This window comes from Pteropus medius, unplaced genomic scaffold (assembly GCF_902729225.1).
Source record: "Pteropus medius unplaced genomic scaffold, Ma_sr-lr_union100, whole genome shotgun sequence".
In the NCBI taxonomy this organism is placed as follows: domain Eukaryota; kingdom Metazoa; phylum Chordata; class Mammalia; order Chiroptera; family Pteropodidae; genus Pteropus; species Pteropus medius.
In genome coordinates, this window is record NW_024356249.1 from 5,196,065 (window position 1) to 5,212,940 (window position 16,876).

The 16,876-nt window shown below is 37.3% G+C and overlaps 1 protein-coding gene across 1 annotated transcript in view; it reads right to left on the reverse strand.

Annotated features, from left to right (window-relative positions):
* Positions 1–2,131: 2,131 nt before the first annotated feature.
* Positions 2,132–16,876, reverse strand: part of NUP205 (nucleoporin 205) — a 67,439-nt gene continuing 52,694 nt past the window's right edge. Inside the window, 10 exon segments of the mRNA XM_039860888.1 lie at positions 2,132–2,468; positions 5,173–5,246; positions 5,755–5,883; positions 6,360–6,483; positions 8,016–8,182; positions 11,229–11,355; positions 11,537–11,665; positions 13,157–13,233; positions 14,952–15,078; positions 16,183–16,321. Of these exon segments, the coding sequence (XP_039716822.1) occupies positions 2,316–2,468; positions 5,173–5,246; positions 5,755–5,883; positions 6,360–6,483; positions 8,016–8,182; positions 11,229–11,355; positions 11,537–11,665; positions 13,157–13,233; positions 14,952–15,078; positions 16,183–16,321 (1,246 nt within the window). The 3' untranslated portion in view covers positions 2,132–2,315.

The window sequence follows — 16,876 nt, forward strand, 5'->3', positions numbered from 1 at the left end:
ACAGCAGTGAAAATACTGTTTCAATGAGGGATATATGTCATTATACATTTATCCAAATCCATAGAACGTACACCACCAAGAGTGAGATTCAAGGTAAAAACCATGGGCTTTGAGTGATTACGATATGCCAGTGTTGGGTTATCCTTGATAACAATGTACCGCTCTGATAAGTGATGCTGATAATGGGGGAGGCTGTGCATGTGTGGGGGTGGGGGGAAATAGGAGATCTCTGTGTCTTCCTCTCTATCTTGTTTTAAACCTAAAAGTGCTCTTAAAAAATAAAGTCTTCGGGGAAAAGTACATTATTGATGGTGTGGACAAATAGGAACTCTCACCGCCGCATTGGTAGGAGTAAATGAGTGCAAATGCTAAGAAAAATATTGCAATGCCTAGTGAAATTAAAGCTCTTACTCTCCAACTCAGAATAATCCAGAGAAACCCCCTTACATGTCATGTCTCATCCAAGAAGACATGTATGATAATCATCATTGTAGCTGTTTAAATAGCAAAATATTAAGAACTTAAATGGATACCAGTCCACCAATAGTAGAATGCATAAATTAGGATATTTACATAATGTGACACTATTCAATACGTGTAATAAAGAAAAATGAGGAATTATCAAAAACACAATGTTGAACAAAAAAAGCAACCTGCAAATTGCTCCATAGTATGTATGACACACATATAAAGATGAATCCGTTTCCCATTTTCCCCGAGAATACTTGCCGGTGGTGCTTGCAGCTGCAGCGTTTACCCTGAGATAACTCGCAGATTACAGTCCTAACCTCACCTCCAAAGGCTGCCACGAAATAGCCCGCTTTTATTATTATTTTCGCATGGCTCTAGTGTATCAATAGTCTTTGGAAACAAATGACATCATTCTATTGATAGCATTCTGTTTTTAGTAGTGGTATTTCCATTTACAAAGTATAGTCATTGTCAGTTGCCGAAAATGTCAAATCCCAGAAAACACAGCATTCCTACCTGTAATGTTAAATTAATGCTGGCATGAGCTGTACTTTTTTATACATGGGAAATGGGGTAACGACCTGTAGAACAGCACTTTTCAATGCCTATGAATACACAATACGTAGCGGAAGTATAAAATATGAATGCAAAGATCATCAGTGAATTCTTGCCAATGGTCACCTCTGGGAGGGAAGTAGGAAGATGGGATCAGGGAGTTTGCAGGTGTCTCATCGTACTTCCTTAAAAGAAAAAAAAAAAGATCCAGAGCAAATATGATTAAAGATCTGATCAAATTAGGTAAGGCATGAGGATACAGGGGGCATCTGCATGTTAGGTCGATTATATTATTTGTATGATTGAAACAGTACACAATTTTTAAATTGGAATGAAAGATAAAAACCTGGGGCACAGAATCAAAATATTTTGTAAACCACTGAAGGACATCGTTTCTTCCAAAATTAGAGCGGACAGGGATCAGAAGCTGGGGGAGGGAGAGGCAGGAAGAACTGCAGCTGCATTTGCAGCTTAACAGGCTGACTAGAAATAATAAATCCAGCGGGGTGAGGCTGACGCTCTGGGCCCCCGGACACGCTGCCCGACCCAGCACTCTGTTGCCTGGTGCTTGGAGAGAGGCTGTCAGGCACAGTATGTGCTCTTCAGCAAAGCAAAAGATACAAAAACAGAGTTTAGATATTTTGTTTTAAGGAGTTTTAGCATCGAAAGGGCAGGTTCCTCTCTTCCTCAGCAATACCAAATAAGCAGAGGATCTTAACATGTAGTTTTTAACTGATCTGATCAGTTTGGTGGGTTTCTAAAGTCAAAACGAGGTCTCTACCTTCCTCGTCATTCTTATCATAGGAGATGGTGTGACTTTTTGAGGCATATCTGTAACACATTATTCACAGTACCGAGTACACCACTCCAGAGCATGGCTGTAGTTTATTACCCACACTGCCTCATGGAGTAACCCTGAAGACCATAGCAGTGTAACGTAGGCACAGAGGGAGAATGAATAAGAATTTCCAGACTATGACTTTAATTTAACGTTCAAAATTATATCCCTAGGGGGAAAAAAAACCATTGTGGAATGTTTAATTGTTGGATTCCCGATAATAATCATTTTCTAGGTAAAATTTCAAAAGACTAATCATGCATTTGTTTTTTTAAAAAAGTGTTTATTTTTTTTTTACTAATGAGGATGAAACCAGGCAAAGAAGTTTACAGAAAAGATGTCCATATATAAAGAAAGAAATAGCAAAATATTTTTTGGTCATAATTTAAAGACAAACTAATCTATAAAAAGGAGACAGTTTTCCTCCAATTCATCTCTTCCCTAGAAGAGCTCAGTTCCGTGATATCCTCAGTAAGCCTCGGATACGTCTGACAAGAGCTTGTATGAAACTATAGCGAGATCGAACTTTTGAATATAATCCTTCAATGTCCAGAAGTTTCTTTTGCAGTGATTCTCCGAAGGCGTTGATAGCGTCGGCCTGGAGCTGGAGGTAACACAGATGACGTTTCATGAATAAAACCGCAGTCTCAAGCATTTCTTTTATTCTGTGTCTTCTCATTTAAAATTGCTTTGGATTTTTATAATATGGTCCTTTCTTATATACCGAATTAAACAAACAATACATTTTCCACCGTAGATTTTATTCATATGATACTGGTTTTCCCTCTTTCCTTTCTTGTGTAAATGTGTAAAATTTTAAATTTGTTTTACATAACAACTATGGATGCTGCTGCTGTTGAGTGGACATACACACAAAACCTTTCTTGAAGGGCCATACGGAACTTATAAGAAGCAAAGGGTATACTGGAAAGAAACTTTACTTTCTACTTCGTTTTGCAATTGAAAAAAAAAAACACTTGCACACTTTTACTTTCAAAAAATATAAATGGGGGACGCGAACGTGTTATACACTTTAGAATCCAGATGTATTTTAGAATTTTAGAATGCCTATTCAGTTTCAGATGGATCTTTTTGGTATTAAACGTAAATGCTAAAAATAAGTGCAAAATTATGACTCTACCTGTCTTCGGTTTTGCATTAAAATCAAAGCACAGTGTGAGAAAATGTTTTATTAAGCCGGCATTCCTTCTAGCTTTGTAATAGACCAGTCTAATGAATCAGTCACTAATTCAACATATATTTATTAAAATTCTGTGGGATCTATTCTTTAGCTAATTCTGTACATGTAACATTAACTTCCCTAAAACACACCAAGCCAAAAAATGAATTATTGTTATAAAGTCGCTAAGAGGCAACTTTATAGGGTTTTATAAAATAACAGATTTATTTTTTCTGACTAGAGTGAAGATGAGAGCTTGGTATCTATAACGTCTGGCTAAGTGTGCTCTGGAAAATGCTGAAACTGAGCCTCTCTTTCCTAGATAAAACCCAGTCTTCAGCGTTAAGAAAGGCAGTGACCAAGAGGGATTAGGGACAAGCAGAAGCTTTATCAAATCATGGCTAAGGACATATAGATGCCCAGGAGCCAATCTAGCTGTAATTCATTTTCCCTAATATCACACATCCTGATAACTGCTTTGTTCCTAAGATTCTGCTATTAGTTTCCTACGAGGTTTTCATTTTAATTGTTTTTGGAATGTTCTTCATCCAATTCCAGTACTACTGATCAAGAAGTTACTAAATACATAATACTATATAGACATTTGCCACGTAATGACGTTTGGGACAATGACTGGCCACATGTACGATTATAATGGAGCTGATAAATTCCTATCACCTAATGGCTTCGTAGCCATCATCAACAGAGAGGAATATTCATGGCGCGTTATCTGCTTACAAGCAAATCTGTGATGAAAAAAAGAAATGAGCCAAAAACAAACATGGACATATTTCTGAAAAGAGTGCACCTCCTCAAGAAGAGTCTAGGGCAGGCCCTTGGGGAGGTATTCCAGAAGAAGGCACTGTTGTCACAGGAGAGGACAGCTCTATGCACATCACTGCCCCTGAAGACCTTCCAGTGGGACAAGACGTGGAGGTAGAAGACAGTGTGATACTGACGATCCTGACTCCGCGTGGGCTCAGGTAACGTATGCGTTTGTGTCTTAGTTTTTAACAACATTTAAAAAGAAAAACATTTTAAACAGAATAAAGCTTATAGAATAAGGATATGAAGGAAGAAAATATTTTTGTACAGCTGTACGATGTGCTTGTGTTTTACACTAAGCGTTATTACAAGAGTCAAAAAGTTTTTAAAAATGGAAAAGTTTATAAAGTAAAAACATTGCAATAAGCTAAGGTTAATTTATTGAAGAAAAAATCTAAAAAAATAAATTTAGTGTAGCCTAAGTGTACAATGTGTATAAAAAGTCTACAGTAATGTAATGTCCCAGGCCTCCACGCCCACCCACCACTCACTCACTGACTCACCCAGAGCAACTTCCAGTCCCGCAAGGTCTGTAAATCCCGCAAGGTCATGGTAAGTGCCCTATACAAGTGTACCATTTTTTATCTTTTATACCCTATTTTTCTTGTATCTTTTCTATATTTAGATATGTTAAGATACATAAATACCATTGTGTTACAGCTGCCTTCAGTATTCAGTACAGGCCTGTAGCCTAGGCTCAATAGGCCGAAGTATGTACCTAGGTGTGCAGTAGGCTGCATCATCTAGGTTTGTGTGAGGGCATGCTATGATGTCTGCACAACAACAAACTCACTTACTGACACATTTCAAAGAACGTATCCCCGTTGTTAAGTGACACGTGACTGTATAATATTATAGTCTATTATGGTGAAATTTTTAATGGCTCCTCATAACCTCTCCATTAAATTATTTTCTGAAAAAGTAAGCGCTGAGTCACCCTTTGTGCCTAAAAATTCTACGAAGTTAATCAAAAGAAATGAGGAGTTTCCAGATCATAATGCTTACCAATTACTGAATGCTTACTATGTTCCCAACACTACCCTAGGAGCCTCAACCTATGAAACGTCATTTAATTCGGACGAAACTCTGAGAATAAATTATCATTCCCATTTTCTCGATGAGGAAATGGAGGCTCAGAAGTTAAGTAAGTTGTTTCAAGTCACATAGCTGTTAGGTGGCCATGCCAGAATTCACATAAGGTCTTTGTATATACCCTGAAGTTATAATCTTACTAACACACTAGGCTTTTCCATTTTCCTTTCAAAGTGAAAAGAAAAAAAAAAAGTATGAGGCAGAATCTTACCTGGTCTATGTCATGTTGGCTCACTATAGTCAGTCCACTTCTAAAATCTAGATTGGCTTCTGAAGCTAAGGAATCTAGAGATAAAAGACACAGTCAAACCATCTTTGCAAGTATATATCCACCACACAGTGGAAGAAACTGACGACAAACAGAAGGCCCTGGAACCCGTTTCACTGGTCTAGGCCACGGTTCCCAAGCTCTTCTTCTGTTTCTTGCCCGCTAAGGGAGACAAATCATGCTCATCGGTCAGAGGCTCACTCTAGCAACAAGAATTCTGGCCTAGGCTGACCCACTTCCATTCTTCTAGAAAATTATTTGTGATCAGGGGACTCGGGACCTGGGTAACCCCTTAACTGAAAGAAGAGGAGAAGCTGAGAAGCAGCCTCTAAGATGTTCTTATGCCCCACACAGATAGAAGTAAAATACAAAATAACGATGTCTAATAATTAAGTAGCTCTTTATTACCCAATCCACTCGCAGTAACCTAAAAACATAAAAAAATAAATAAAACTGGATCTAGTTTTTCAAGGCATTAAAATCTATAGGCATTTATGGTTCACTACTTTGCAGAATAAAGTATACCTTGTAGCCTTCTGCTTTTAAACAAGGTCCTGGAGGCGAACAAGGAATCTTGCGAATCTGTGGGCGTGCAATGTAACAGGTAGTACTCCAGATGGCGCCAGAGGATAAAGAGGCAGGTCTCTATGATGACTACAGAGAGCTCAGATGAAAGGAAAACATTCTCGTCACATGTTTTTTTAAAAACCAGTTTCTGAGGAAGAGAAAAAAGGGGAGACTGCACCACTTAGTGATGTACCCACGACCTCAGTCTAACAGACGGGTAAGATTCCACTGCAGGTGTCTCCGCAGAAAGCAGTAAGGTGTGCTAGGAAGGAGGCGGGGACCGTGGGGCACTGTGCCAGCATCCTCTCCAGTGTCCTTGTCTCCTGTCCTGACAGAAAGTATCTGTATACATTATCAAGATTATTAGACACTCTAAAAGATAAGAAAAAAATATTGATTTGGAAATATATCAAGCATTTACTGGAGAATAAATGAACGTAATTATGTCCCTTTCCATGTGGTTTCGATGCCCAAACAATGTGAGAATAAGTAAATAGTTCCTATATTTGCAGATTTTCTTAAAGGTCACCATTCAAGTCCCACTATGATTTCATTAAGGATACAAGAACAAAGGGAAAGCAGTTTGGCTCGATTGTTGATCAGCTTCACCAAACGCCGTCTTGCTAGAACATATTTCTGGGTGGTGGAGATTTTATCAACACCAGCAGGCATCACAGACTGACATAACTAAGAAAAAAAAAAAACAAATGCAGTATTAAGAATGACGTAAATTGCAACAAAAAATGAAAATCTACTATGAGGGTCCCTTGTGATAAGTACTGTGAGAAACATTCAAATAAGTTTAAACATCCTTGCAGACAAGAGATATTATCTGGTTAGGAAGCAAGTAACTTAAAAAAAGAACCCAAAAAGCAGTTGAATTCACAAATGAATATTCATCTTCTTTTTGTTAAAGTCCTATGCCTGAAACAGGCATTTCCAATCTGCTGATGGGCCGATTGACAGCGAATTTTCTGTCAAATTACAACAAAACAGTAGGTTTTTTCAAGCAGTAGGTGTAACAATGTCATAGAGAATTTCTTTAACAGCTGTCGTGTATCTTCTGAAGAAAATGTAAAACAGACTTGTAGAGCATAAAAAAATATGATCATCGACCAGAAGCCTCCCCAACCACCTGTCTATTTGGCATACCTATAAGCACAATGGTTCAATTAGAATTCAGACACTGGGTCTGGCAGAAGGCATACTGAAGTGGGGGGGCCACATACTTCATTGTGACATTGTAGTTCCTCTTCGAGTACTAGCATCCGCCATAAGCCACACGTGAGGGGGAAGGGCTGCCACATGTAAACCACATAATTTCAGGGACTACCTGAACTCAGCCAATAACTCCTGCCTCAACCTGGTCTTGCTAGCCGTGTGGCTCTAGGTAAGTTATGCAAACTTGCAGTGCCTCAGTTTCCTCATCTGAGAAATGAGACAGCAATATCTGCCTCGTGTATTCACGCAGAACTCAGGGCCTAGCACATCGTAAACTCAATAATGTTCTCTAGGATTATCTGAAGAGTGCCAAAAGGGACTAGGCTTTGACTACTCTTAAGAGAGATATGGAGTTTTTCAGGAAAGCTGCTGTGAACCAGGAATGGCAAAACGGTCCAGGCTGCCACGGGACACCAAGAAGCTTCAGCAGCGGCCAGGCAAGGCCTCACAGTTCAGCTGTGCTGAACAAACAGGAAAGAGGCCAAGCTGCCTAGGGAGCAAGACTAGCAGCTCAGCATTTGCAGCTACAATAAACGTGGGGAATGACTGCGGGTCATCGAGAGCAGGCAGTCACGTCTGACACGCCAGCCCACTGTCTGAAAAACTCGGTAAACCAGATACTGAAGATACTGGAGGCACAGAGACGTTTGGCCTAAGAAATCACTTCTACTGAATAAGCACTTGCGACAGAAACTTAGTTTCTCAGCATAGATTTTAGACCATAAATTACCAAAACTCTGCACTCAAAGGCCAGCTGCCGTTCTACTGAATGGTAGGTGGTTTTCCTGAACAGGTTCAACTTCACTGTCTTTCTTTCAAGCGTTTCTGCACTTATGAGGCATGGTGCTAAGGTGAGGGACTCTTCTTCAAGCCACACAGAGAAATCATTTCAATTCCTTTCGTCTTACTGAATATGTCATCTTTATTCACAAGTCTGACACCAGTACCCTAGCCCTTAGTAAAATCAGCGGCTTCATAGCTCATTATAAGAGTCATACCTCTTTTATCTCATCTGGTGGAAGCTGCTCTACATTCTGTAGCTTGTTGACACTCCGTCGGTGACTGTCATAATAGCTGAAGAAATCACTAGCGCTCTGTTTCAGCAGGTAGACAATAATGCCCAAACCAGGCAGGCGCCAATACGGAACTACTGGAGCTTGGGTATCTAATAGAGGTGATGATAAAAAACAATGTTCCACTCATAAGCATTTTATAGGAATTTCAAATGACCTGTTTTAAAACAAGGGATGCCCAGGAATTTACAGGCATGTAAACTATTATTAAAACCAACCCAAGACTACTTTTAAATACCACAGTTCAAAGGAGTGGTTAGGAAATACTGCAATCAGGTAGGTACATGAGGCAGGAGACCTTGAGAGAATAAGGAGATTTGGATGATGGACACAGAACTCATCCTTTATTCGATGAAGGCCTTTCAGAACTCCATGTTGGCTGTAAATCTTTACACCCATCCCCCATGTACACAAGTTTGGACTTTCCTGACCCCAGATGAATAACTCCTGCCTCACCCTACTGCTCCAGTTATATGGATTCATTTAGTCTGCATCTTTCCGGTTGCTGAATTCCCAGCTCAAAATCATTCTTCCAAAGCGATGAGAACACTAACTGAAATATTCAAAAAATACCATTGGATTTAAACTTTGAGTCACACCAATAGTCACTTGTAGAACTGTGACTCGAATCTAGGCAGTTCGTCATCAGTCTGTGTTCTTAACCAGTGGGTTAAAGTGCCTCTCTATAACTAGGCATTCTTGAACCTACCACGTACCCACCCGCTCCTATGTCTAGAACTGGCAGAGGGAAGCATGCTTACTAACTCCTCAATAAGTCTAAGGAAAAATAAAGGTCAATTTACAAGGCTTCCTAAGTTTATCTTCAAGTATTAAAGATCAAAGAATGATAATGGTATGTGAAAGACTGACTCAAAATAAGAAGAAACTAAATGAAATTTTAATAATTACTGGTGATACATTATTAGTATATGATTAATGTTTCTGAAGGATAAATGACAAACTTACCATTTTGTTTGAAAACGTTATGTTCAGATTCAATTTGTTTTAAAAAGTTAAATTCAGGGTTCAGGGGGAAAGAAAAGGATTACTACTATTTTTTTTTTTTTTAATTTTTTATAAGTATTTGAGCCAAATTGATAGCATATGCTGGGGAGCAAGACTGATTACGACGCTCTTTAGGCAGAATTAGAGCTCTCCATCAAACTATAGTTCTTACAGGGATTAATAAACAGATTCATATTCATTTACAAATTGCCAGATACAGAGGGGATAGATTAGGTTAAATGTCACTGATGGGTGACAGGCAAACCACTGTTTTGAATAAAAATATGTCTTTGAGCAGAATTCTCAATCATTCCATGTCCTTCCAAGTGAAGACAATCTCTTTTCATGTTTCCTGAGCCACCTAGACGAGAAAGATAGCTTTCCCCTCGTGCTGGCGAGGGCCTCAGGGATCAGCGCTCCCCTTTCCACGGTGGCATTTTTTATTTTAGTGATCTTCCTTCCTAGCAGCAGCCTTTTTGAATATAGGCAAAAGCAAGAACTATGGAGAACTAATTTGCTTAAAATTAAATCGAAGGAACTATTGTATATATCCAATCTCAATGATTTAATGAACACTTACCTTATAGAATATAACTATAAATCTTTATAGTTATTTCCTGTTTCTTTAAGACATACTCTCACCTAAGCAAGACTATTCCAAATGAATCGCTGAATGAAAGGTATCTTTTACTACAGCTATCTATCAGCTATGAAGGACTTTTGCTTCCAAGTATGACAAACTAAAATCATACCAGACAAGGGCCCATTCCTCATCTCCCGCCCATGACAGAGAACTAAAAAGTCTCAACATAATATAAAAACAACTACCTGAAGGTACCAGAGAGTGAACGACAGCAAAGAGACATTGGTAGGGCTTGCAGGCTCACTAGGAGGGCAGACGAAACTCGTACATATGTACAAGTTAAGTTCCCACCTCCATGACCTTCAGCCTGGGGCGAAGCATAGCTGGCAGCAGCACATGCACCACAGTGCAGAGGCGAGTGTGCCAATGGAAAAAGCAAGTCATCAGAGCCTAGGAAACCGAAAAAGAGACATTGGGAAGCTGGGAAACCATAACCACTGAAGAAAGTTGGGAAAATCTAGGAAGAGCTAGGGAAGGGATCTCCATAGCTTCCCACATCACTGACCACCCAGAACCACGCGTGCATGGAACACACTCAAAAGCAGCTCCGGTAAAGGCAAAAAACCTGAACTGAAAGAGCACCTGCCACCCAAGGATCAGAGTTCACGGACCAAGTAGGGTCAAGATAACTGCCAGCTGAAACAAAAGAAATAACACTCATAGAGGAAAATAAAGCAACAGAATCCAGAAACTTCACAACTTCATACTGTCCGGTATGCAGTTAAAAATTACCCAACATACAAACAGCTAAAATGGAAGATATTCTCAAGAGACAAGAAAGTCGATCAAGTCCAATCTCAGATGAACTAGATGTTGGAAACTAGTGAATGAGGGTTTTAAAGTAGCTGTCATGACTATCCTAACTGAGGGAAAATAAAATATGCTCATAATCAATAAAACCATAGAAAATTTGGCAGAGAAAAGAGAAATGAATGAAAGAACCGAACAGAAATTCTAGAACTGAAAAGTGCAATTACTGAAGTAAAAATTCACTGGATATACTCAGCCAAATGGAGCTGATTGAGGAAAGAATAAGTGAACCTGAAGATAGGTTAACTGAAAATATTCAAGGAATAGAACAGAGGAAAAGATTAAAAAATAGAAAAGAACAGAGTCTTAGAGACCTATTATATGGTATCCAACATTCTAATATATGTTTGGAGAGAATGGGGCCATCATATTTTCATATTTTTCACCCAGCTAGCTTACTCTCCAATCCTAGATCCTTTCTTTGGGGTCTCAAAATTATACTCTCCCCACATGGCTCTTCTAATTTGTCCTCAGAAAATCTTGAATTCCTCTATTCTTTCAAGCTCACCAGCCTATCCACAGGTCTGACAATAGTATCCCCTTCCTTCTTAAATTTGCTTGAAAATTTTCCCACTGTTACTCATCAAAGAAAAAAAACACATCTTACCGGAACCAATTTGAGCTTGTCATAATCACGGCAACTTAACTCCTCAAATACAGAAAGAAAGAACAAGGCTCACCTTGCCGGGGCCCATCTCTATTAACGGTTTCTGACAGGCTTGGGGTGAAGAGACACACAGCATGCAGAAAGGTAGGGGAACTCTGTAACATGAGCGACTGGCAATATTCCATGACATTGGCACAAATCTACAGTGGAAGAAGAGAAGTAGCAAAAACATTACTCCCCACATGCTCTAATATGTAAATCCAGATTTGAAAAACAAAGTTATAAATCAAATTGTAAAGTTACTCACATCTGTTATTTTTATCAAGTATTCCTCAAAACAAAAAGCTTCAAGAATAGGTACACAGTTCTCACTCTTCTTACCTGTTGCATAGCCAGTTCAATCTCATCTTTCTTGCTCACTCTATCTCCTTCCACATTATCATCTTGAAATTTAAACTGACGGAGTCTGTCCGAGCCACCAAAGCGACTTAGTAGTCCTAAGCACTGGCGCTATGAAAGAAAAAGATGTGTTCACATCTGGTTGGAGATGTTTAAAATTAGTGACCTCTCTTTCTTGAGATATAAAAAAAAAAAACTCAGTGGAGAGTGGAATCACTCTCTAAAAAGCACCTGATTTCTTACTTCCAAATGAGTCAACTAAAGTTAGCCCTATTAATATTAACCGTTTTGCAAATGTTATTTGCTTGGCAGTCAACTCTTTGAAAGAATACCAATTTTTTACAGCAGTTAATCCCCACTATAATCTAAGTGTCTGCTAAGGAATTTTCTGTATCATACCAAATAATTCCTTGGTAGATATCCATTAAATAAATACAAGTTGATAAAAAATGACAAGCAAAATGAGATGGCAAATAGAAGATGATTTGTAATAGGCACGTCCATGATAACATTGTCTACTAAGGCTCAAATACAAAGGCCATTACTTCTGTGGCCACTTTTGGGGACTTCATAAAGAGGTTGGGAACACACAGGTAGCCTTGGCAGATAAAACGCAACTGTCATCTGCCTGAAATGTTGGTACTTTTCACCTGAGAACACAATTTTTCCTAAGGTTCTTAGAGGGAAAGAATGAGCTTTTCAAAATTGGCATCAAAAATATCCTCCTTCTCCCTACTAATGAAAAAAGTTAAAGACTGAAAATAAAAACAAAACCCCAGAGCATTTGGGTTTTATTGGTTAGAGCACAACCTTTTCTGGTGCACTGTGTGACAATGAGTCAAAACGTACTGTATGTATACACTTGGGGACCAGTGATACCAGTTACGTTATAGTTTTAACATATGTACATAAAAATGCTAATGGCAGAATTTTTCTTTTGGAAACTTGTATTGGTTAAGAAAATTACTGTATCGAAAATAATAGAATATAAATTCTAGTATATGAATATAATTACTCTGCAACCAATAAAAAGTGAAGATGTTCAATCAAGGCAGTCCAAGAGGCTCCCAGAAAGACTGATAAATTATCTAATATGTTGACTATATTGAAAAGATTGCACAACGGAAAAGAGTTGGGGAATAAATGAGAAATAAGTACATAAAAACCAAGCAAATTTAAAAAAAAAAGATTATTTACTCTAAAGAAAACATAACAATACACAAAAAAGTCACATATCCTCCATGGCTTAATATAAATGACATTTACAGAGTAATAATACTGTAACACTAAACATTGATCTAATCAAAATTATAATTATGTTGCATTTCGGGGGATGTTATGAGAAATGTACATATTTTATGGTGGAAGAAAATAAGTAAAGAGATCATCCTCCTCAATGGAAGTCAATAAATGATTCCTCAATTTGGAAAATCAAGTAGTAGCAATATAAGCATATTATTTAGAGGTAACAAAGAATCAATTAAAACCACTGAAAAGGTTTTGTCCAAATCCAGGGAGCAGATCGGGGAGGATGGGTGAGGGGATTTTTGTATTTTGTCAAAAGTCTTACAATTGCTCTTTAAAGAAATACGAATCAGTTACCTGGAACCTTCCAATATGTCCCTGTAGCTCCATTAGAGATCCTTCATTTACATCCACATCAAGTTCACTTAATATACCTATAAAATTTGTAGTTTTATAATCAATAAACACATTAAAAAACTAGGAAGAGCAGTTCTAGTATGTTCACATATATTCTTTATGTGACTGAGCAGATTCTGCCATGAAAAACTTCTGAGAAATATGGCTTTACACGGAGTATAAGTACACTACCTCAAGTTCATTCATATGCAATCTAAATCTAGATTCAATTTGTGATTTTAAAAGGTGCTTTTTAAAACTTTTGAGAAAAATCTTTTTATCTCTGGCCATAAAAGTAAAAAAATTCTAAACTCAGCAGTAAATTACTTTCTCATGAAAAAATTTAGAATATAAAACTAAAATAAAATGCATTTCTTTTTTCTTTAACCTCTTCAAGATATTGTATCATTTGATATTTTTCTTTTTCCTTCAGCAAAGTACAGTTTGCACATGTAGAAACAAGTTTGCATTCAGCTTCACAGTCTGGATTCCTAAATTGAGCTGATTAATCTTTTATGGAACCATGAACTCTACAGGGGTGGTACAGCTAGCAGGTAAGTGCACAAGCTCAGAAGCCACACTGCCTGGGAAACCCTATATTACCAGTGTTAACTGTGTTACTTTGGACCAGTTAACCTCTCTGTGCCTCAGTTTCCTCACTGTAAAATGTGGATAATAATAGCTCCATATCTTATGATAGTTGTGAGAATTAAATAAATTAACTGCTGTTTAAAACAATACTTGGCACCTAATTACTTAATAAATATGAGCTATTATCATTAATATTACAAGTTCTGAGGAAAAGAAAATCACAACTGTCCATGCTATCATTTAAAAATAACAACCTTTAGCCGTTCATAAACATTAGAGAATTCAGGGACTATAATATACTTTTTCTTGGTTGAGGGGATCTCAGTACAAATTAAAATTACCAAGAGATAAATCAAAAGAAACCATAAAAGGAAAAAAAAAAAAAGAATTGGTGTTTTTCAGTGAATTCATGAAAATATACAAGTAAAACTAAAGAGCTATTATGGTATTATGGTTTCAGGACTGAATATAAATGTTATAAAACCTGACAAAGTAAAAATAATATAAGCAAACATAATCTGAGGGGGAAGAGGAAGTGTAAAAGAACTCATCATTTCATCTTTCACATCAGGAGTTAACTGTCTAAAATTTATATGTAATAAAAAAATTAAAATGTGAAAAATAACTAAAATATCTTAATTTTTCACAATCTTTTTCTTTTCTTAATCATAATGATTTTTAAGAATATCTCTTGTACTGTTATGAAGAAACATTTGTGTGAAACTCGACAATGTCTTCTGTTTTTCTTCGATTAGTTTTGTCTGTTAAATTGTATAAAATTAAAGTTATTTTCTAAAACTTCATCTAAAAGGTAATCTCAGTCATATAAATTACCTCTGTATGTCTCTGTTTCTCTTTCTCTCTTATGTACATATGAGCATTGTTTAGACACAAACTGAAAAGTTATCTACCAAATGTTAATTTTTGATAATTAACATTAGGTAGTGGGATTTTGAGTGTTAATTACTTTCTTGAACTCTTTGAATTTTTTATATGAGCATATATCATATTTATAAACTTACTACTTTAAAAAAAGTAGTGAACTCTTAGTGCCAATTTCAAATAAGTCGTATGTAGCTGCAAAGTAATAAAATTATCATTCTATTAAGAGTATGTGTCAGTCCGTAAAGATTTCTTAAAAGTCCATTCAACAATAATAATCAACCAGGAAGTGCTGCTTTACTTATAATTCCTGTGAGCAGAGCCAACTCCAGCAAAGACCCAGCACTAACATCCTGGCAGCGCAGGATTGCTTGTATGGTATCAGAATGCGAAATGAGAAACTGCAACACCTAAGCCGAGAAAAAGGAGGAAAAATGGAAGAAGATGTCTCCTCAACTTGACTACAAACGCCTTCGCAAAGACTATGGCAAAACAAGCCAAACATCTGAATCATTCAGGAACTGTGTCCCTTTTTATTTTTTTAAACAGATTCCTGGCCTTAGCCCATAATCATTGGACATGGAACTCAGTAATCGGTATTTTTCATAGAAGCTCCCTAGGGGATTCTGTTATAGTCAGTAAAAGACTGGTATTAGAGGACCAACTTCTGCTAAAAAAAAAAACCCCTTAATCTTAATAAAGTAGAAGACAAGGACAGTCACTGAGTTTTAAAGAACTGACTCAAAGGTCACATGTGAAAGGGGTAGAATGTCACCTAGACTAATGCAGCATAAAATAAGGTGCCACATTAGAAACAGCAGCATTCTGTCTTGGCAAGATAAGCCCGAAATGATGGCAGGGAAAGCAGACAGAATTACCATAAGTTATTAGGACACAGCTCCTAAGGGTATCAGAGCAATACAATAAAAAACTGTGGATTCATAATGATAAGCCTAATTAATCAGTGAAAGGCTAAATTATATATTGCATTATTAAAGAAACAGAGATATATATATTTTTTAAAAGTTTCACTGAAAAGTGATGAAAATAAAACTAATTTCTGGTGCTCCGAAAAATATTTTTATTAGTTAGAAAATTCATTTATTTGAACTACTTCATTCTTTACATATCGCAACTAAATCCAACTTTTGCATTTTCTGCAAGGCCTAACATAGTGTATAGCCTCCTTTCAATAAATACCCCTGGTTAAATTAAATTTAGAAGCCTGCTTATTCCTATCATAACAACTGCTTCCTTTTATAGAAGAACAAATTTAGAACTCTTGCTTTCCATCTTACTTACTAATTAGCTGCAGTGTTTCATCCAAACAAGACTACAAACACAGGCCAATGAAGTTCAGAGCGAAGTTCAAGGGGGCCTGTTTTCGATACCCAGGTGTGCCACCAACAGTACAATTAAGGTAAATTCACTTACGCTTTCTATGCCAAGGGTTTCTGCACTTGTAAAATGAGGATTTGGCACTAGACGATTTCTACACTAAGGGTTCCTCTTACCTGCCCTGCTGCCTGCAAGTGTTGGGCCATACTAGACGTAAGGATGACCTGGCACAAGCGGAGAGCCGGAAGGAGAATCTGGCGGTACCGGTCCACCGGAGTAGGGATGAACACTGGGGGGTCTCTCATGCCAAACACGCTTCATTCATTTCCACCAAACGAGGAGAGAGCAATAGTCCCAGGGTTAAGGTTAATACTCTAATGTCCCTGACCATCTCCATGCAAACCACCACAGGGGGCTGATTAAGATGTGAAGCTACAAGTGACTACTCTGCATCCCGTATCGACGGTATAAATGGACTTATTTGTTTGAAAAATCTCAATAAAGAAAACCTGCATAATTTAAAAAGACAATGTTTGAAACGTCCTAAATGTATTTATTCTACTCTAAATTTTCCCTTGGGCTTTAGAGACTATGAGTAAGAAATAGATAAAAACAAGGTTTTCTCCAAATTTCCCTCTCCTATACCCAAAGCCAAAATTGAATCCACGTTATAATATTATATATATAAAAAAACAAGATTTAAAAAAGTTAAAATGAGGTTGTAAAATCACTTGACTTTTAAAAGGTTAGGTCTCAGAACATTGTATTAATAAAATATTATTTATTGCAAGTTTATATTTAAACTTTTAAATAAAAGAAAATGGTTGCCTGTTGAAGGGAATGAAGTAGAATACAAAAATAACAGGAAAT